At 36.8% G+C, this 22,473-nt stretch overlaps 1 protein-coding gene across 1 annotated transcript in view; it reads right to left on the bottom strand.

The window, feature by feature from the left end:
* dmd (dystrophin) overlaps positions 1–21,168 on the bottom strand; it is a 149,418-nt gene extending 128,250 nt beyond the window's left edge. Inside the window, exons 1-15 of the mRNA XM_051701985.1 lie at positions 20,996–21,168; positions 20,564–20,682; positions 19,913–20,091; positions 19,365–19,499; positions 17,983–18,174; positions 11,845–12,026; positions 11,556–11,706; positions 11,058–11,177; positions 9,627–9,728; positions 9,181–9,288; positions 7,571–7,750; positions 6,603–6,775; positions 5,083–5,206; positions 3,560–3,647; positions 534–775 (exon numbers count right to left, since the gene is read on the bottom strand). Coding sequence (XP_051557945.1) covers positions 534–775; positions 3,560–3,647; positions 5,083–5,206; positions 6,603–6,775; positions 7,571–7,750; positions 9,181–9,288; positions 9,627–9,728; positions 11,058–11,177; positions 11,556–11,706; positions 11,845–12,026; positions 17,983–18,174; positions 19,365–19,499; positions 19,913–20,091; positions 20,564–20,682; positions 20,996–21,156 — 2,256 coding nt within the window. The 5' untranslated portion in view covers positions 21,157–21,168. The remainder of the gene's footprint in view (positions 1–533; positions 776–3,559; positions 3,648–5,082; positions 5,207–6,602; positions 6,776–7,570; positions 7,751–9,180; positions 9,289–9,626; positions 9,729–11,057; positions 11,178–11,555; positions 11,707–11,844; positions 12,027–17,982; positions 18,175–19,364; positions 19,500–19,912; positions 20,092–20,563; positions 20,683–20,995) is intronic.
* Between the last annotated feature and the right edge of the window lie 1,305 nt (positions 21,169–22,473).

The following is a 22,473-nucleotide window of genomic DNA, read 5'->3' as shown; positions in this document are numbered from 1 at the left end:
ATTTAACAGGATATTCAATGAAAAAAAATGTAGGGCGGGACTTGATTTTATACATTGAGAACTGATTGGATCATGAAAGTGGGCTTTACATACCAGTATGGAACTAGGCAGATGGATGGAAGGGATTGAAAAACGTTAGAGGGCTTGGTGAAGCTATTTTAGAGGCAGAGCGAGTTTTGATGGAAGGTTCTTTTGAAAATAAGAACAACAATGTGTATTAAGAAAACAAATATAGTCAATTTTGATCTCATATTGACTTTAAAAATCATAAAACTCAAGGCCATTTATCGGGAATAATTAAATTAACGTTTTGCACGAATGCATTCTATGCATCATCATCACTGCATGTTTAACTTTTTTTGCGTAAAATACTAAGATTATATTAACACATGCAGTTGGCGAATGGCATTACCTGAACAGACACAGGAAAAGACAGACTTTGCCCTGCATATGGACACAGAACAAACAGACATTGAAAGACAAATCTAAGGAGGAACAAGACCCCATGCACGGGCACAGACATCGGTGGTTACCCTGCATCGCTCAAGCTGAATCCTCAGGGGCTCTGGCTCGGACGCGGGAGGCGATTGCACCTTCAGCCAGTTCTCAGCGGTCACCACAGCCTGCTCCAGCTGCTGGAAGAGATTGTAGAAGGCCAGGACTTTGGTCTGGTAGGCCAACCACGCCAGCCTTTCAGCCAGGAGAGCGCAGAAGTCGACCCATCGAGCACGTAACTGCTGAGCAGCTTGTTGGATGTCTTCGGAATTCTGGCCATCTTTGGAAAAAGATCCATTAAGACAAATGAGACTCATGCATATTGAAACAGCATTTGCAAGGCTATTAAGCTGCCAAAGGCTTAGACTTTCAAAATCACTGTGAAATGCCCCATAGATATGTACATATCTATCTATTATTAATAAACCTGATATTATGCACAATTCTTTTGCATTTATTAGCAACAAAGTGCAGATTATGACAGTACCTTCCAAAAAAGATGGGGCTAAATTTGTGTTTTTTATAAGAAATAATTATAGGAATTAGACAAGACTGATAGATAATTTAGGGGCATTCACAGGACATTTGAATTTAAATAAACACATATGAAAATTATCACTTAAAGTCGGCATGAATTCAAAATTGACTATTTATTTTATTGATGCATGTTATTGGTCTTATTATGAACGATTCATCCATGCATATTTTTTATTTAATAAAATGTCATAGCTTGCTCTTCAGGTGATACGACTGACTCTTCTCTGCTGACGTTTGCAAGGTTGGCTGCAGTTAAAGGGATATTTCACCCAAATATTTTTATTCTCTCATCATTTACTCACCCTCATGTCATCCCAGATGTGTATGACTTTCTTTCTTCTGCAGAACACAAATGAAGATTTTTAGAAGAATTTCTCAGCTCTGTTGGTCCTTTCAATGCAAGTGATTGGTGGCCTGAAATCTGAAGGTCCAAAAAGCAGATAAAAGCAGGATAAAAGTAATCCATAAGACTCCAGTTGTTTAATCCACATCTTCAGAAGCGATATGATAGGTGTCGGTGAGAAACAGATCAACATTTAAATCCTTTGTAACTATAAATCTCTATTTTCACTTTCACAAGATATGAAAGTGAAACTAAACAGGCACCGCATGTGACTTTTAGATGTGAAAGTGAAAGTGGAGATTTATAGTAATAGTATAGACTATAAATCTGTTTCTTACCCACACCTATCATATCACTACTGTAGACTGAATCACTGGAGTCATGTGGATTACTTTTATGCTGCTTTTATCTGCTTTTTCACTTGCATTTACAGGACCAACAGAGCTGAGATATTTTTCAAAAACTCTTAATCTGTGTTCAGCAGAAGAAAGAAAGTCATACAAATTTCATTTTTGGGTAAACTATCGCTTTAAGCCAAGTTTCTAGACAGTTTTAACCCCGCCTCTGCAAGAGTCATGTACACAAATCTGCCGTCAAAGCAGCTAATGCAAAAATGAAGAGTCGTATTTTAAAGCTGCACTATGTAAGATTTTTTTGGTTAAAAATTAACAAATTGCCATTATTGATTGAGTACATAAACAATCAGTGTTCAAAACAATGTCCTTACATTACCCCGATTCACTACAATAAACCAATAAAAATTATTTGTTTTTTGAGCTGTCGGGTAAGATTTGGCGCGAAATCGCTGGCTTATAACGTACATCCTTGCATCATTACATCATGTCCTTAAACACAGGGAAGAAGTATCCGCTGTCTCGTGTTCCGACTGGAGAAACTATGTTCAGTCAGTCACACTCATACAGTTAAGGACAGCATCACTGCAATCTGGTTGGATGTTTTTCTGTTATCTGTTTGGCGAAGTTGTTTACCCACTATAATGCTTGGATATGTTGTCTGGTAGGGTTGTTGAAGCTTATATTGGTTGTCATGGTTGTATGAATGGAACATTACTCGTGTGTTAACCGATTGTGATGTATCTACGTTGTCGGGGGAAGTTACTGTGACATGTTTACTAATATTTAGGACTTCTGAAATTGACTTCTTGTAATTGTTATATTGCATATTAGCATATTATTTTCATGTTTAATAATGTATATTTTATCCCCATCATTACTGAATCATTGTTTTATATTTTTAGTTTATGCTGTTATTGTGTGCATTGCATAGACATACTATTGTAGTATTATGGTTCACTTGCATTATCAACTAAGGATGTACAATATAATATAAAAATAATAAAGCCTTCCACTGAACTCGTATCAGCCATATCACGAGTATCACCTCTTAAATTGATAAGTGTAGTACAATACAAACATTAATAGTAGATAAAACACTTAAATAATCATATTAAAATATACTGGTAGTACTGGTATACCCTGTTCATTATGTTTAAGTGCTTTGAATGTAGTGTCATAAAAGCACTATAAATGTAAAATTCATTCATTCAAAATATGTAAATAGGAGTGTTTTTTTAAATCTTCGTCAAAGCAAGTAATATTTCAGTTTTAAATGTTTAATTGTATAACATAATATCAACATGAAAACAGCACGTTATGACTCTGGCTCAGAATATCTCCCAGTCATGATCACAGACAGGCGATGTCCAGGTAAACTCAAATTATGAGATTCATCTGCCGGAAGAGCAGTGTCGAAACACAATTCATGTAATGTGTTCTTCCGCAAATTACTTGCAATTTTAACTTTCAACCACAGATGTCACTAGAGAGCACGAAGTTACATAGTGCAGCTATAAGCTGTTTTCCTTTCAAAATCCTGTTCCCTACGCCAAAGATCATCCCTACGCCAGTTAGATCATCGTTCGGTTTGGGGCATGGTGGAAAGCGTGTGTGTGTATCTGTGTGTCGACTGCAAACTCACATTCAGGTCTCCCTCCATTCTGGTATGCAATAGCCACTATTCAAAATCCAACCAACAAACGATGGATAAAATCAAGTCCCCGCCCTACATTTTTTTCTTGTTCGATAAGCCGCTTCACTCGGAAATACATCACAATATGGAAGAAAAGTTGTTGCAATTTCCGTTTTATGCCGACTTTAAATTTACCGCTGGTAAGTTGATCCACCAAAGCCTGGGCTGAGCGAGTGGCTTCCTGCAACTTCCTGAACTTCTCAGGTTTTTCTCTGTCAATTGCCTAAAGATGATTGAGAGAATACAACACATACAGCACAATACAACACATTTTTTTTTTGTGTTTGAATAAATGCATTGTGGATATACATTTCAAGTTATTTAAATATGAATGAATAATAATAAGTTCAAAAGTGTGAAGTATGTAACGTTTCTAAGTATAAGCTGCTTGGATACTTCACACTATTGAAATGATTATTAATAATAATTAATATTAAAGGAATAGTCTGGGTTCAATACAATTTAAGCTCAATCGACAGCATTTGTGGCATAATTTTGATTACCAAAAAGAAAAAGAAATCATTTTGACTTGCCCCTCCTTTTCTTTTAAAAAACCCCCAGCAAAAATCTGGGTTACAGTGAGGCACTTACAATGGAAGTGAATGGGGCCAACATTAAAATACTCACTATTTCAAAAGTATAGTGACAACACATAAACAATATGCGCGTTAACATGATTTTAGTGAGATAAAATCACTTACTAACCTTTTCTGTGTAAAGTTCTATCCAATTGCCATTACGATGTAATGTCAACAAACCCTAAAACAACTTTAAAAATTATGATTTAAACAACTTTACATCTCAAATAATACATGATTTTTAACAGAAGAATTAATGTGTGCTTTTATAAAATTATAAGCTTAACATTTGCGCCTTTAAACTCTCCTAAATTTGGCCCCATTCACTTCCTTTGTAAGTACATCACTGTGCTTTTTTTAAAGAAAAGGACGGCTGAGACTAAATTATTTTTGTGGTAATCAACATTATGCCAAAAATACTGTCGATTGAGCTTAACATGTATTGAACTTACTAAATACTATTAGGTAGTAAAGGAATAGTTCACTCAAAATGAAAATTCTGTCATCATTTAGAGTATACAGGCCACTCATTTTTAGTGAATTATGTCTTTAGTGAAAATAATTGGACACTGGTGCAAAGCTTCAAAATGCCAAAAAAATTAATAAATAAAAGCACCATAAGTGAATAACATTTCAGTCTGTTCCTAACACAAAACCATTATATGGCTTCTCAAGACTTGGATATAGCACACAAGTCGGACTACTTTTATAAGTATGGACAAATTTTTGGACAAAAAAAGTGGCCATACATTCTTCAACACATCTCATATTTTGTTCTGCGAAAGAAAGAAAGTCCTACGTGTTATGAACGACATGATAACAAAACATTTTTGGGTGAACTATTTCTTTACTTGTTTTCAGAAAATGTATCTTTAATATACAGTAAGTGTATTTGGTCTTGTTGCCTTCATTCCTGATTTTTTTCACTTACAGTATTTTAAGTATAAACCTAACTACATTTTTTCAGCCATTTTTCAACCAAAAGGACCATTTTTGCAGTGCAATATCTCTTCAATTCAGTTACTGTCATCAGAACATGTCAATGTAATCATAACATGTTACTATAATGCAGTCCCCTACCAGCACTTTCTCATAGAGGTCGGCCACACTGCCCTCTTTACGAGAGATTGAGAACTCTGGATTTTGCAAAACAGCCTCTGACCGAGTCATAAAACTGTGAATTTCAGTGAAGTCCACATCAAATCTGGAGGGAAATAAATGAGAAAATAGCTAAATAAATTAGATATTCTTGTTTGTTTGGTTATTATTCATTCGAATGTTGTTGGTACTAAGGCAATAATTAGCATTTTCTACTCAAAGCACTCCAGGCACTGTAATTCAGTATAATTTCCAAACTCTGAAATGCAGTTTCACTCTTGCTGTATTTAAAAACTCTTATCTGAGTGGAAAAGTCTTTCATGAGCCAATATCTTGGCTCCATGACCTCAAAAGTAGTGTCATTCGATACTACATTACTGAACTAGATTTTACATCTTCTGAAGAAAATATGAGTGCTACTTGCCTGTGCAAACCATGCCAAAATGCTTGTTACCAGAGAAATGCTCTGCAGTTGCTAGGGTGTTCTGAGTTGTTTTAGGGCATTGCTTTGAGGCTGCAAGGATGTTCTTGATGGTTCCTATTCTTTTTCAATTTCTAGGATATTCTCATTCCATTGTTTGCCCATTTAAAAATTCGACAGGCAAAATTTTTTGAGGTATCATTCACATTGCACAGAAAGTATGGGACAAGTTTCACACCAAAGTTTAAAGGGATAGTTCACCCCAAAATGAAAAATCTTTCATTATTTACTCACCCTCATGCCATCCCAGATGTGTATGACTTTCTATCTTCTGCAGAACACGAACAACAATTTTTAGAAAAATATCTCAGCTCTGTTGGTCCTTACAATGCAAATGAATGGTGACCAGACATTTATAGCTCCACAAATCACATAAAGGCCACATCAAAGTAATCCATAAGACTCCAGTTGTTAAATCCATGTCTTCAGAAGCGATATGATAGGTGTGGGTGAGAAATAAATCGATATAAGTCCTTTTTTACCATAAATCTTCACTTTCACTTTCAAGTGTTTTTGTGTGAAACTGAAAGTGAACGTGGAGATTTAAAGTAAAAAAGGACTTAAATATCTATCTATTTCTCATCCACAATTATCATATTGCTTCTGAGGACATGGATTAAACCACTGGTGTCTTATGGATTAATTTTATGTGGTCTTTATGTGATTTTTAGAGCTTCAAAGGTCTGGTCACCATTCACTTGCATTGTAAGGACCAACAGAGCTGAGATATTCTACTAAAAATCTTTGTTTGTGTTTAGCAGAATAAAGAAAGTCATACACATCTGGGATGGCATGAGGGTCAGTAAATGATAAGAAAATTGTCATTTTTGAGTGAACTATAATACTTTGGGTTAAGGGTTTGTTCAAAAAGGTACTAGTAATTGTAATACTGATGCTTGCTTTTGCAACTAGCAAGTCTCCTATTGCTGTTTTCATAGATGGATCCTCCAGTGACGTATTGCACAATTTCTTAAATTTAACATTAAGTGACTTCGGACGAAACTAAGCAATATAAGCTCACCTTTTCCTTAGTTCTGAATCAACAACAATCTGTCGCTTCTTCTGAGGTGGAGGGGTAGACAGACCCTCCTTAGTATGCTTCACCATCTTTTTCTGGTTCGTGGTCACCTTGGTGACAGTTGCCATGGTTGTCTGTGTGAGCTCCGACTGGGATGTGGTGACAATGGTTGAAAACTAGGAGGATCAAAAGTTGGAAAGACATGCTTGTGTAATTGTTCAGAAGTCTGAGGGGCATTTCACAAACCAGTTCACCACTTTAGCACACAGTATTTCAGTGAAACACTCGCCTTATTCACAAAACACTCGCCATGAATTTTCAGCAGGTGCTAAATGTGCTGAAATAGCGCTGCGATGTATTTAAATAAAGTCATTGTCATTCTGCAAACAAGCCTTCTTTTTCCATTTGAATTAGGCTCAATGTAATTGTAAAGTAATGAGATATTTGTGTACATATACAACTGATCATTGGAACGGTAATTCATCAATTAAAGATCAAATTATTTGAGCGCTATAACCAGGCATATCTCCAGATGTACTGTAGTTAGTTGCACACTTTCTGCAATTTGGACACAGCAGAGTCTGCAGCATCCTCCACAACCTAGCACTGATCCACAAGATGGGAAATTGCGCTGCACAAATTGCGTTCAGTACAACATTGGCCGTGTTTGCGCTGTTCCCTGATTTGCATAATTCCTTTAGTGAATCAGGAGCTAAAACAATGCAGACAGCACATGCAAATAAACCGCAGTATCAGTGGGCGCAATTCATTCTTTGTGAATTCCCCCCTGATTCTTTTGTGTGCATGAAAGCGAGAGAGGAAGTGAGATGCAGAACAAGGAGTACATTTATTCTGAGTGATGGCAGCACCATGCAGGAAGCCATATAAAATTTACAGTGAAATAGAAATAGATGGAACAGTATTGCAGAAAGGATGAGGCACAGCAAATGGAATGACATTAGCATAACCACCTTGGTGCTGGTGAGTTGAAGTGACTGCACCAATTTGTCCCAGCGCTGGGCGAACCTTTCCAACTTCGCCTCTAGTTTCCCAGCAGCCTCTTTGCTCTTAATGTTGGTGAGCAGATCTTGAACGAGGGAACAAAGCTTGTCCATAGTCTGTCTCTTCAACTCCAGGTCTGCTTTTAATATCTGAGGAATATAATTCTTTGTAAACCTACATCGCTTATGTTTAGCCATCCAATATAATCATTCAATGAGGGCATTTGCTCTCAAATATGATCTATACAACCCAATGGAGATCAGCCATTTAATGGTAGCACTGGATTCTGTTTAATCATTAAAAAGCCTGACTTGAAACCATTGCCCATGAACAAAAGTCTCATAAATATTTAACTAACAACAGATGCTCACATATTTCTTAAATGCATTAAAGTCAACATGAAACAGCATTTGTAATGCATTTTAATTCTGTAATGAAACATATTTCCAAATGATCCAGGATATTCAACAAAAAAGAATTGTAGGACAAGATTTGATTTTATCAATCAGGAATTTTTTGGATTGTGAAATGTGGGCTTATAGGCTAAAGGTCAAGTTCACCCTTTAAGAGCATCATTATTTGCTATTATTGTTGTAACGATTATAACATTAATGTTATTCAGCATTCATTTACTTTGTAAACTACTGGCAAGATTTTAGAAAGGTTGCTTTACTTAACAGCAGCCTTAAACAATGCCTAAATAGTTATTTTGCTACTGGCTAACATTAATAGGCTGTGCTGTCAAGGTGACCTCAAACAAAATGGGAAGACGTTTCAGAGGTGGAGCAAGTTATTACATTTTGATTAGGGTTGATGATTTAGTGTGTTAATTCAGTGCGATAAATTATATTAAAAATAACGCTTCATATTTTTCAGGCCCAGTCAGCAGGGGGCAGTAAGCGCAACTACAGCTGAACAGGCAACGCTCAGCTGTACAGAAAATAAACCACATTTACTGACAGCAGACAGCACGTGTTTTCTAGTGTTCAAACACTGTTGAATGATTTAACATGCCTTTTTCTAGTTTCAAACTATGTTTAACTTGACACAGCTTCCTAAAAACGCTGTGTTTGATGAGTTCAATTGCAAAATGGATTGCCATGGACTGTAGTTCAATGATAGGCTTATGTTCAATGATATGGAAATAACTCATTTATTGCCTTCTAAAGCCACTTTTTGAATTGACTAATCAATGCTTCACTCATCTGCCACAGTGTAATGTATTTTAATTATCTGAATTATTATATTTATTATGTTGAAAATGATTTAAATAGAATTATTTATGATTATTTTATGATTATTTATTGAATAATTTATATTTGGGGGCTTGTCTCAACAAATATTGATTATATGAAATTAATTTGATTAATTAATCAGCACATTATGTAATTAGATTAAAAATTTTAATTGATTGACAGCTGTAATTTTTAATGAAAGATTACAAAGATACATTTTTGTTCTTTGGAATTACATGTACTGATGAATCAATAAGTCCAGGAACATGCATTAAGAAAGTAAACAGGGTCAGTATTGATTTAGTTATTGACAGGATAAGTCTGTCCTGTATCTGGCCACTTACCGCGAGCTTCCTGAGATTTGCGGCCACTTCGTTTGGATCATTTGTGCCACTGCTTTGGATAGAGTGAACTAACTCCTCCTTCTGAGTGAGCCAAGAATCAAACAGCAGCTATAAAACAAGCACAGTGGATTAAAGGGAGATTGTGGGATGTGTTCTGCACTGCTGCCTTTCCTTTTTCTTTTAAGCATTTGTGATGCTATCATAGTCACACTCTTGAGGAAAGAGATCTTTAAACAGTTTATGGTCCCCCAGACATGCTCACATTAGAGCCATTTAACAAGCATGATTCAACAGGCGTTTTAAGAGCAGCTAAATGCATTGTGAAAGCTTTTTCAAAAAGGTCTAAAGAGGCTCCTTCCTGAAATTTGGTGTGCGATTAAAAGCCCATCAATAATTTGTATTTCTTCTGTTGGTGCAATGGTAATGTAATGGGTAAGATATGTTACCTGTTCCTCGGAGAAATGCTGCCAGCACAGCAGGATCTTCTGTAGGAGCATCCAGCGTTCTTCAGTCCATTTGCAGATAGCTGCCCATCGTTCTCCTAGACTCTGTGTAATAAATGTGAGGGTGTTGCAATTTAAGCAAACAAAACATAGTGCTTTCTGCCATTTATATTGCAGAAAACTAATTCGGTATGTCATTTGTGACATTTTTACATTACTGATAGCTTGGAGCACCAGTGGCAGTTCTAGCTTGTATGGCGCCCTGTGCGAAACCCGCTTCAACACACCCCCAAAGTCATTCAGTTACACACCCAAGGACTGAAACAAGCAAAAGGAAGTTCTGTGTAAATCGCTCAAAAAAATAAATTAAAAAAATTCTTACATAAATTGTTGCAACAATTGTTGCAGAACAATTTACACAGAAATTAGTTTTGCTTGTGTTTCATGAATGAGGCCATTGGGGGTCATTGGTCATTGCTTTTTCTGTGTGGGTGCCTCATGCCGCCCTCCCGCAAGATGCCGCCCTGGGCAACTGCACATGTTGCCCATGCCTAAATCCGCTACTGTGGAGCACGGTTTCGCAAATCCCTTGTGGCTCCTGATGGAGCTGCAGTTTGTAAGATTCTGATAGAAATGCCAATGCTGAGTTAAATTAAATAAATCAAAACCAATGAAATGTAATAGCAATAAGAAAAATAATGCTAGAAATGTTTTGCATGTGAACATGCAAAGATATAGATAAATTCCTTATATTTACTGAAAGGTTAGGATTACAGGGGGGACTTCAAGTATATAATTTAGGTTGTAAGGATTCAGCTGACAAAAAAGAAAAAAGACTGACACACAAGAGAAAGCTCTGACTGAGCATGTGATGAATAGTTATTCGTAAGATGCAGGGGTGTAGATTCCGGGGGGGATGGGAGAGAGGTAGGCCCCCCCACCCCACACACACACACATAATAATCAAAACAAGCAAGTACAACCCCACCAATATTTATACCATGATCAATGGAAATATATAAATGCTTCAAGCTGCAACCCCCACAACAATGTTCAAGAAAAATATACACCCTTGGTAAGATGCATGTAATTTTTGAGGCTGTGGAAAGAGCCATATCAATTTGAAATCAAGCCAGGACACAGTGTATTATATTACCAAAAACACAACTGGACCCACCTCTCTGAAATTATCATTGGTCAAAGGATGACTACGTCAGAGTGTGTTGCAGCGAAAGTTAAATCTCTCCACAATCGGTCACTTTCACAAACCCTAGTGAATTTAATGCATCTACAGTGTTTTCTGACAGCCTAAACTACTCTGGCAAATTGAAACAAAACTCTACATAATACATTACAATATTGTGCGTTAATCCCTTAAACATGTTGTAATGCCATTACACTGCTGATGACTTGTGTAAACATTCTGATATTTACCTGCAGTTTTTCCTCCAAGGCTGCAGTGGCGCTATCACCACTGTTCTCATCTACCACCACAACCATATGAGTCAGAGAGTTCACTCGCACCTGCTCTAGCTCCAGATCTTCCTGCAAGAGCTGTTTGAACATACAGCAGTTGGTAACATAATGACAATTCTTATTATATTTGATACGTTTGCACAAATCTTCTTCAATTGTTAAAGATGAAGTGTGTAATATCTGCACTAAACAAACGAACTTGCTAAAATAATGATGAGTCTCGAACAGTGGTTGAGCCAATGTTGCCGTGTTGGGAAACTCAAACATTGATTGCTCAACGAAACATTTTAACACTTTTCCGGGAAATCAACCTACAAGTAATGGCTTACTTATAGTTTACTCTGCATATTAAGCTGGATATGAGAAAGTATTTTAACACCTAAAAAATTACACACTTCAACTTTAGCTGTGCATGAATTAAAAAACAAAAAACAAATAAACAATTACAGATCATACTTTTTGCTCTTCAATTTGATGTTTTATGTCATCAAGTTCAGGCCCTAAAGGTTGTGTGCCCATTCTTTTAATTCGAGCTTCAGTCATGTCCAGCCAATCAGAGAGCTGCTTCAGTTGCTGGTGCTGCAGGTCCATCAAAACTTCATGAAGCCTAAAAAAGTTCCAAAATAATCAGTCAAACAAACCCTACAATGAAGGGCTAGTTCATTTGTTATAGGCTCTTTCTATGAAGAGTTACTGGTTTATATTCCTAGCCAAGTCAATGGTTGTCTTGCAAACATGTGAGCACCTGCTCTGTCGCTCCATGCTGGCCACACGCAGATGTTCCCAGCGCGAGTTGAGCAGATTCATCTGTTCCCGCACCTCCTTCTCTTCATCATCAGTGAGCTGCCCTCCAGACAACAACACACTTCCTGCTTTCAGAACTCGCCCCACGCTGCCCTGATGAGACGTTAGCTCCACCATGTAGCCCTGGACACAAAGCACAGAAAGTGCAATGGTAAGATATTTAAATCTAAACATTTGCAATCCTTGATGGACATAATGGAGTTTGTTAAGGAATGTTTAACAATTTTCTTTCTTGTGTTGATGAAACCAAGGAGGGCTATGATACCCAGAGAGAGCTAGCTGTTAGCATTCCCATTAATTGTAATGGCAGTTCCTCGGCTAGCACAGTTGAACGTGCTGCAAGCGATTTAAGGCATTTTGCTGACTTCCGCCATTTCACAAACTTCAACAATACACACTATTTCCAAATCCCTGCCCTCTTACGATACAAAACTGATGTTGTGAAATGCTCAAAATGATTCATAGGCAGAGAACATTTCTGATTGAAATGGAGGGGGGGGGGGGGTGGGGGGTGGGGGGGGGGGTATTCAGAAAGCTGTTTGGAAAGCAACTCTCCTTATGTATAAAAAATTAGTCTGTACTTCCGCTTTTATCCTGTGTTTTGTGGCTCATTATATCATGCCATTCTCTAAGACTTTTTAATATTCCTTCCCAAGACAATATTTTAATTCACACCCACACCAAAGATGCAAGTCACAGTTTAATTCTTTGACTCCCAGACCAACAGTTTTTCAAGATACTAAAGTATGAAATTGAGGCAAAACTCTTATAATTACCATCTGTCATGTATAGAGAAATCTTATCACTGCATGCAAGAAGCTGATTTATTATGAGAGAGTAAACAAAAGGGTCATATGCAGATCTGAGTTACTAATAACAGCCCACATCTCTTCATGGATAATACATCTTAATTCTAAAACATTTCCGACTGCATCCTTCACCCTCTGGGTTCAAAATCACCTGAGAAATGTATCACCTGTCCAAATTTGGAATCTTTACTATATATCAAACACAGGTGTGCAACATAAGTCTTATACAGATCAGATATAAGGTACTGAATAATCGTACCATAGGACTGTTAACTAAAGGAGTGTAAGGTTGGTTTCATGCACCTTTTAGTACAATGACAGAAGGCTAAAAGTTGTGCTGCTTAAATCTGTCTGTGCTTCCCAAAATTCAAACCACTGCCCCAAGTGGCCAAAGCTGGAAGTGTTGTTGAACGTATAGGCACACGTCAGTTTCTGGATGAAATGTCCACAGAGTGGCACCAAAAGCGAATTGTTTTTAGTTGAAATACAGTTAACAGGAATACACATTTTATTAACCATACCTTCTAACCCAAAACCCGACCCTAAACCTAACTGTAAGTAGAATAAAAAAAACACAATTTTAGAGGGAAAATGAAACCTCAGAATCACACTATTGTTTATGTGAACACGATTACTTCCTGGTTCCCACGGGACCAGAACCCATATCTCAAAAGATGTTCACGTAACGTGCTATCAGTAGATCCAGACAGAAATGTGATCACATTTGAATTGATGCAAAAATGTCAGATGGGGGATGCCACTTGTCAGACTTCTGCAGAATGGGGTCGATTTCAGGGCACATGAACATTCGGAAGCAACATGTTGATTTCCCATGTGATCGGGTTGGTTAGTAATAGGTGTAGCTTAAATAGACAAACCAGTTAATTTGAAGGGGGTGTCCACATACTTTTAGCCATGTAGTATAATATGTAGAGTACCATATTTGTTGGAAGAACATGCACTTGTATTCTTCTTGCAACTTCTATAGCATTCAGACCAATACATTACCTGGAAAATGCATCAAGCAGCACATTTTCAATCGAACAAAACTAGTGTTTATTTGTTCAGTTAGACAAAGCTAATGTTTAATTGTTGTGTTATAATGTTGAATTGATCCTTAGAATGACCTTTACTTTTATAATCCTTTATAATCACATTTATTTATTCATCTTATCCCAGAGCTAACACTTAAAGTGCAGACTTATATTCCTTCACATGCCCTTCCACCTTTATTCAAGGTTGTGTAATAAGACTCTGAGCTTATGTAGGAATCTAAAGCTGCCACGTGTCAGATTAACCTCATGGAATCACAACAAATACGACCAGCTTTAATGGCCTTCCCCATGTCATCATATCCTGAACTCAGACCCTTCAATTCTAGAGGCAATTACTTGTGTCTACTCGTGCTGCAAAGACATTGAAAATAACTTTGAATTCTCTTTGAGCACTCTTAAACTGTGATTTTGGGTGTAAACCTGGATATAAGAAAAACATAATTACAATAGCATTGCTTCTATTAGAGCTACTCCAACAAAAATGATGAGCAAAGGATATGCATATTTGGCCTCATTCATGAAACACAAGCAAAACTAATTTCTGTGTAAATTGTTCTGCAACAATTGTTGCAACAATTTATGTAAGAATGTTTTTTTTTTTTTTTTTTTGAGCGATTTACACAGAACTTCCTTTTGCTTGTTTCAGTCCCTGGGTGTGTAACTGAAGCCTTTTGAAGTATTTTATCTATCTATTAAGTCAGTAGAAGCACCGAATTGCAGTATGGTATCACCATATTGTGGTGTAGGTGATGCAAAATGCAAACAAATGAAATTGTACTGGCAATATTTACAATAACAACTTACTGTAAATATGAAAAATACTAATTTATACTACTATAAATAAACTATAAATAGCATATCTATACAATCGTTTAAACTATGATTTCTTAAACTGACACACCCGCAACTTGGAAAGCCATGGCTCAAAAAAATGATTTCCTTTGGTATTAACTGAGTTCCCTCTAGTAATTAAGACACTGTTGTGGCAAAGAAACTTTTTATAGCCTAAAGAACCTTTTTTGTTTTTTCTTCTAAAAATAATCTTTTGTGCAGTGGGAAGCTTCCATGGATGTTAAAGGTTTTAATGCAACCAAACCAAATTCTCTACCAGAGCTCTCTATCAGTTGAGCTACTGTCCTGTGAAATTTGATCGCCCATGAACAAGCTTGTAAATGTTGTTGGATGTATAATGCAAATGTTAAATGCATCATATCACAAGTCATACACTATAGTAAAAATGTTTTGATGAAATAAGATAGCATTGTGTGAGGAACAGCGTAAAAAGTAAGTGTTTATGAACTGATAAGCTGCCCTTTTACTCTTGATTTGTGTGAAAGAGAAGAAAAGTAATTGTTGTTGTAGCGCCTCTAGTGTTCATTTCACCAGTAAACTGCCGCAATGTGTTCAACAAGGCACGTTAAAGGTAGAGCAAGTCATTTTAATCCAATACACCAGGGGTCGGCAACCTATGGCACATGTGCCACGCAGAGGGGTAATCACTGGCACACCAGCAATGGCAAGAGAGAAGCAGATTATTTTATTTATATGTAATTCCGCACCTGCATTCCAGTATGCATCTTGATGTAATCCTTCCTCGTGATGACACAGAGTGTTTTCATGAGCTGAATGGGAGGCTAAACAAAAAGTTAAACTGTGACGAGATTGCAGTATACCCAACAGACTCGTGCAGCGCGTGCAAGCCATTCACGCATCACGAGCCGGCAACACTTCACTTTCGGTTAATCGCGCAAGTTAAAATGAGCCTGCTTTCCTACAGTCAGGCTGCGCGGATGACAGCCACATTCCATGTTTCATTTGTTTCTATTTGTTTTCAGAACAACACGTGGTGTAATAAGGAAAAGATCACTATTAATCCTTGAGGTTCCCAACCCAGCATACAGGTACACCCTCCTTAAACCATGGTCAAACTCAAAATTACATTAAATAATTAAAAGAGAAAACATAAAACATAAATATCTGAGTCTATTCAAAAGATAAATTAAACCTGGAAATAAAATGTTAGGATTTTGCAGGTGCGATTCACCGAAAAGGGCTAAAAAGTTGATAGGCTTGTGATGTGCGAATGGCTTGCACGTGCAGCACGAGTCTCATCACATTTTAACTCTTTATTTAGCCGTCCATTCAGCTGATGAAAACACACTGCATGATCATGAGGAAGGATTACATCAAGCTGTATATTGGAATGCAGGTGTGAAAAACTTCAAATAAATAAAATAGCCTGCTCATCTCTCGCTGTTGCTTACATACTAGTAATTACCCCTCTGTGATTTTGAAAAATGTATGACATAATTTAATAATTATTTAAGATTGCACACAATTTCGTGATCAGTAATCAAATAAGCAAATTTGTTACATTAACTTCAACTCATTTTGTACAAAAGTACTGGTTTTCTTTCATTAAAGCACTTTCACAAAATAGAAACATTTTCACAAGTGGACTCAAACTTCATAAAACACATACATGCACATATATATTCAGCTCTGGAAAAAATTAAGAGACCACTCCAAATGTTTCTTAAATAAGCATCTCTACATGTATGGCAGCCATTCCATTCCAGTGTTTATCGAATTCCTGCTTGAATCTTTGCGCCAGGAGAGGCATAAAGTGACCCAACAGCAATGTGAAAGACTTGTGGAAAGTGTGCAAAGATGCATGAAATCTGTGTTTGAAAATCAGGGTTATTCCACCAAATATTGGTTTCTGAACTCTTCCTAAGTTAAAACATTAGTATTGTGTTGTTTAAAAATTAATATGAACTTGTTTTCTTTGCGTTATTCAAGGTCTGAAAACACTGCATCTTTTTTGTTATTTTGACCAGTTGTCATTTTCTGCAAATAAATGCTCTAAATGACAATATTTTTATTTGGAAATTGGGAGAAATGTTGTCAGTAGTTTACAGAATAAAACAAAAATTTTAATTTTACTCAAACACATACCTATAAATAGTAAATCCAGAGAAACTGAACATTTGGAGTGGTCTCTTAATTTTTTCCAGAGCTGTATATATATATATATATATATAAAATTTTGTTTGGGCAGGGGAGGGGTGGACGTCGGCACAGACATTAACCAGGAAAATAAAAAAATGCTACTCCATGTCAAAAAGTTTGCCGACCCCTGCAATACACTTTTTGTCAAATTCCATGAATATTTCTTCTAGCTGGCATCAAATATTTTATTTTAGTACATGGACATTCAAAAGAATGTTGGAAATTTTTATTTATTTATATATATTTAAGTCATGCTAATAGAGTGTCTTTTTCACTGTATTAAAGTTTGCATTCATAGTAACACTGTTTTGAACCCTATTATCCCCCCACCCCCCCACCTCTGGCAAAAAAAAAAAAAAAGGTGTCCTCTTTTTGGAAAACCAGAGTATGGTCACCCTAATCAACAGTCTTTTTCAGGAATCACTTATTCCACCTTTAAAGGTGCTATATGTAATAGTTTTACTGTACTAAATCATAAAATTACCATAATATGTCATTAGAGAATTAGGAAACATGCTAAGTTGAAATACTGGCTTCTCTGATAACAATGCTACAGCCAGTATATTCTACTTTGAAGTTTCCATTCCATTTGCAGGCAAACAACACTGTGTGCTGTAGCCATGGAAGCCAGCAAACGAACTGGATCAGAGATAACAGATTCCACCCGACCTAAAAAGCCTCGTCATCCATCTAAAAACCACCATGACCAGATGCGTAGTAAAACAAGGATAAATATTGGAGATGCCTTTGGAAGATGGAGACAACTTAAAGCCCAGAAATCCTTTAAAACAGATGCTGAGTTGGCTAATTTGCATGTCAACATTCTGGCAACCCGCATGAGCTTCGAGTTTTGGGCGGGGCAGACAACTCTCCAGTATTTTGATTTGGATGGCAGTACCCATTTCAAAAGCTTGTTGTCAATCTTACATATAGCACCTTTAAAGCATTTTGCAAAAATTTATTTTTCCAGGTCATTCACAAATGATAGATATTCTATTGAGTATACAAATCCTTGTTCTAGTGTGGTAATTACTTTAGCTAATTAAATCTCAAGCATCATGAAAGTTACTGCCTGATTTCTCAGAAATTACATCACCCAACTATACCCAGCCCAATATCACCATGTGGCCAGCAGTATCACCAACATTTCTAAGCACATCTACCTTTCACTTAAAAGATTTTAAAATCAAGTGGGTGAATTACCTCATGAGTGTGAAACTGTTCTTTGACTTCATCGACAAAAGAAGAGATGGGCGGCTGTGCTTGCAGTCCATCCTCAGCAGAGAGCAGCCAGGTCAGCACCTCCTCCAGGGCACTCTGGTAGCTTTCCAGCTCATTTAAGCCCTGTGGCAGGGGACTGGGGGACGGTCGCAGTTCATCGGGCTTGTCGAGAGGCTGTCGGCAAGCCAGACAAGAGACAAATGGGTTAGTTGATGGTATCAAAAGTTCTGTTGCTGAAATTGGTCTGTGCTTACCAAACATCAAATTGCTGCTTCAAGTGGCCGAAGCTGGAAGTGTTGTTCAGGTGAAATGTCCACAAAGTGACAGCAAAACTGAGTTGAATTTTTATTTTTTAATTATATAATTCAGTCAACAGGTATGCTTATTTTACTAACCCTATTCTGTTACCCAAACCCCAACCCTAAACCTAACTGTCTGTGGAGTAAAAATTTAATTTTAAAGCAAAAATGCAACCTCCGCATTTTAAATACTTTTTAGTTCCCATGTTTCTCTAAAGACTGCTCGCATAGCATGCAATCAACAGCACCACAGCGAGAGGTGAACACATTTGAATTGATGCAAAAATGTATGATGGAGGATGCCGCTTGTCAGGAATTCGGCAGAAAGGGGTCGATTTCAGGGTACATAAGCATTCGGAAGCAATATGTCGATTTCCATTGTTATCATGTTGTTTGGGCACTTTTCAGCTGGTCAGACCAGCTGAGCATCAAACTGACTAAGCTAGAAGACCATCTTAAACCAGCTAAGACCAGCAAAGCATCTTAGGCTGGTTTATCCTGTTTTTCAAAAGCAGGGATGGATTTTATAATAATCATATTGAGTTTTTTCTTTAAATCAAGACTCTCCTAAAGGGCTTTTTGGCAGTGAGGCGAAAGGAGTGGTTGGCTAATCATTGGTGTGCAAACAGGCTTGTCGCTGAAGCCCCTGAATTACTTTTGAGTGTTTCATCTTCAAAAGCTGACTTATATTTAAAGTTAGCCTAGTAATTTTCTTTTTCCTGCTTTGGGAAATACCCTCTGCTCTTGTATGTTGAAATGCACTAGCTGACAGATAAGATCAGGGTTGTTCCAGATTATATTTGAAGATTGTGAGAGGCCTCTTGGTTTTAGGAACTGGATTATCCTATCAAGTTATGACACAGCACTAGATTTATAAGTGGTTCTTGATAAGGCAATCATAACTGTTACTATTGCTCATAGGGAGGTTAGGGATTTGAACAAACCCCTAACCCTAGTTAGCATTATAATAATATCTTATATATGGATTATATTGTAACAAATGAAGATATTAAACATAATATACAGACGTATAAAGGAAAGTTAATGGAGAAGACATGGACAAACCTGCATGGCGAGGACTTTCCTCTGTTGTTCAGGGGTCTTGACGTAGGCAGCTTGAGTGAAGGCATAGCTTCTGAATCGAGACTTATAGGAGGGAGAGGGGCTACGAACACGACTTTGTGCCACACTGACTGTGATCTGGGAGAGCAAGTGAGAGAAGGGAAGGGAGATTGGGGTAAAAAGCAAAACAAAGGCCTTCGAGTTGAATGGCAATATTGAGGAGAGTTGAGTGATGGAAAGATAAGTTTGATATGGCATTGAGAGGGAAAACGAGGACGCTGGATGCAGCGGGCCAAAATTAGATCACATATTAGAAAACATAATTCAAATGTCAGCTGGCAATGTGTGTTGACAAGCTTGTGATCTAGAGCTTGATTGGATCTTGAAAAGTCCTTTTTGAAAGCCTTTTGAGACCAATAAAGCAATCTCTGTCTTTTATATAAGATGTATATGGCGCCACAGATTGAGGGTCAGTGAATTATCATTAATACATAGCATTCAGAAGTATGTAGTTCAGTGTGTGTTTATACGTATATGTGGGTTCCACTGACCTGCTGGGAGTAACGCTGTTGAGTTTGAAAGAGGAAATGCTCCTCTTTAGTTACCGTTGCTCGAGGGAGGGTCTCCACCTCCTGGATGGCCTCCACACTCACGCCATGGGGCAGCACTTGGAACAGGGAGGTGACATACATAATGATGGACTTCTTATCTGGATGAGCTGTAGCAACATCTGCAAAGGAACGTTCCTTTATCAATGACTGAAGTTTGCAACCAAAATGAAAGAAAGCAAAGATAGATTGATAAGATCTGAAACTGTCAAGGAAATACATTTGAGATTACAAGAGCCTTTTTCCGAGGAGATAAGAAGAAGAAGAAGACTTCCGCAAAAGTCTCCATTTGATCTCACTGCTGTTTTGGAGAAACAACTGAGATCTTCAAGAGGTCTCATATGTTCTTTTTTGTTCCTATGAGTCATACAGTAGTTTGAGCCCACTATGAGGTAAACCCTCATGGCATCTATTATATAAATAATTTCTTGGATTTGGCGATTTTAGACATTGATGTACAGTAGCAAAAACATTTCCATCCATCCAAATATATATATATATATATAATAAAAAGGCCCTCTATCTTTATCACTCAAAAAAACATTGTACTTCAAAGGCCAACAAGAATGATAAAAAGATAGAATGAGGTCATACCTTCTGGGTCCAGCAGTCGGTCAATGCCTAAATTCTTTTCCGCAACAGTAAAAGCGTGGTCTAATCTCTCAATGGAATTATGCTGTTGCTCCACCACACTCCAGTTAAACAGCTCTGGCCTTCCAAACAGAGACACACCAGTTCATGTATGTATCAGAGGATAGTTAATATCTTAAACCCTTTTGTTCTATGCACTTGCTTAAAAATAGTAAAAAATCATACAGAAACAGCTGGTTCATTCACCAAATGAACTTCAGGGAAAAAGAGAAAAAAACAATAAACCTTAATCAATTTCAAAACTGCTTTGGGCAAACTCTGAATTCAACCATGCAGTTTATGGCCATTTAATATAAAACATAAATGTTCATGTCGTCAAAGAACCCAGTGGTTCTGGTTACTCCAATAGCACCCCAAAACCATAAACTTACAAACCTGTGGCCGTGGATGAGAGCATTGAAGGCGTGACCATCCGCCCAGCTGCTGGAGAAGTTGATCACATCAACGTTTTTGTAGTTTTTAGTGGACTGCCTGACCCAGCTTAACAAAATCTTTTCACTGTTGGTCTGCTGTAAGTCTGCCATGACATCTTTCATCACATCCTTAACCTGTGCAGGGGAAGGTGAGGATATTATATAAATATTAATCCATATAATGACAAATATAGCTAACATAAATCTGATATTTTAGAGATAGATGACAAAAGATTTATGATTACAGTTTAATTAAAAAATCTATTTCACATTTGCTGCTACTGAGATTCAACTATGGGTAGGTTTAGGTGTAGGAGTAGGGTTATGGGTAGTGGTTAGGGTATAGATTAGGGTTATGGTTTAGGCTAAGGTTTGGGGTAAGGTTAGGTTTATGATTAGGGAGAAGGTTAGCAGTGTAACTACAGATGTAATTAAATGCAGATACTTTAAATAAGTACAATGCAACAACACATATGTACATAATAAGTACATTGTATCAAATGCTTAAGTACATAGTAGATAAATACACCTAAAATAAAGTGGGTCTAATACTATGGTATCCTTTAAAATACCTAGGAGTATCATGTTAATACAATGGTACATGAATAAGGTTATCATTTAGTACCATGGTATACATCCAAGTACCATGGTATTACCATGTCTTTGGACATATGTCATGGTAATACAATGGTATTATTTACAACACCTTGGAATATCATGTAAATACCATGGTATACAAGTATAGTAATTATTCAGTACCATGGTATATATTAAAGTACCAATGTATTACCATGTTTTTTGGACATGTATCATGGTAATACTATGGTTTTCTTTAAAACACATTGGAATATCATATACACTACCGGTCAAAAGTTTTGAAACACTCTATTATAATATATATATATATATATATATATATATATATATATATATATATAATTATTTTTATTTATTTTTTCACATTTTAGAATAATAGTAAAGTCATCAAAACTATGGAATAACATAAATGGAACTATGGGAATTATGTTGTGACTAATCAAAATCCAAAATAAATCAAAACTGTGTTATATTTTAGCATCTTCAAAGTAGTCACCCTTTGCCTAGAATTTGCAGACATGTACTCTTGACATTTTCTCAACCAACTTCTTGAGGTATCACCCTGGGATGATTTTTAAACAGTATTGAAGGAGTTCCCATCTATGTTGGGCACTTATTGGCTGCTTTTCTTTATTATTCGGTCCAAGTCATCAATTTCAAAAACTTTTTTTTTTTTTGTTAAATTTTATAATGAAATAAATTAATATGGTGGCACAAGTATATTTTTGTCTACAAAACTAATTTCAAACATTTAAGCATACACCTTCAGATCAAAAGATTTTTAAGATCATGAGAAATATTTCAGTCAAGTGTTTCGAAACTTTTGACCGGTAGTGTAAGTAC

This window comes from Myxocyprinus asiaticus, chromosome 7 (assembly GCF_019703515.2).
Source record: "Myxocyprinus asiaticus isolate MX2 ecotype Aquarium Trade chromosome 7, UBuf_Myxa_2, whole genome shotgun sequence".
Lineage (NCBI taxonomy): Eukaryota > Metazoa > Chordata > Actinopteri > Cypriniformes > Catostomidae > Myxocyprinus > Myxocyprinus asiaticus.
The sequence above is the reverse complement of the archived record's forward strand: the minus strand, read 5'-3'. Positions and strand labels throughout refer to the sequence as shown.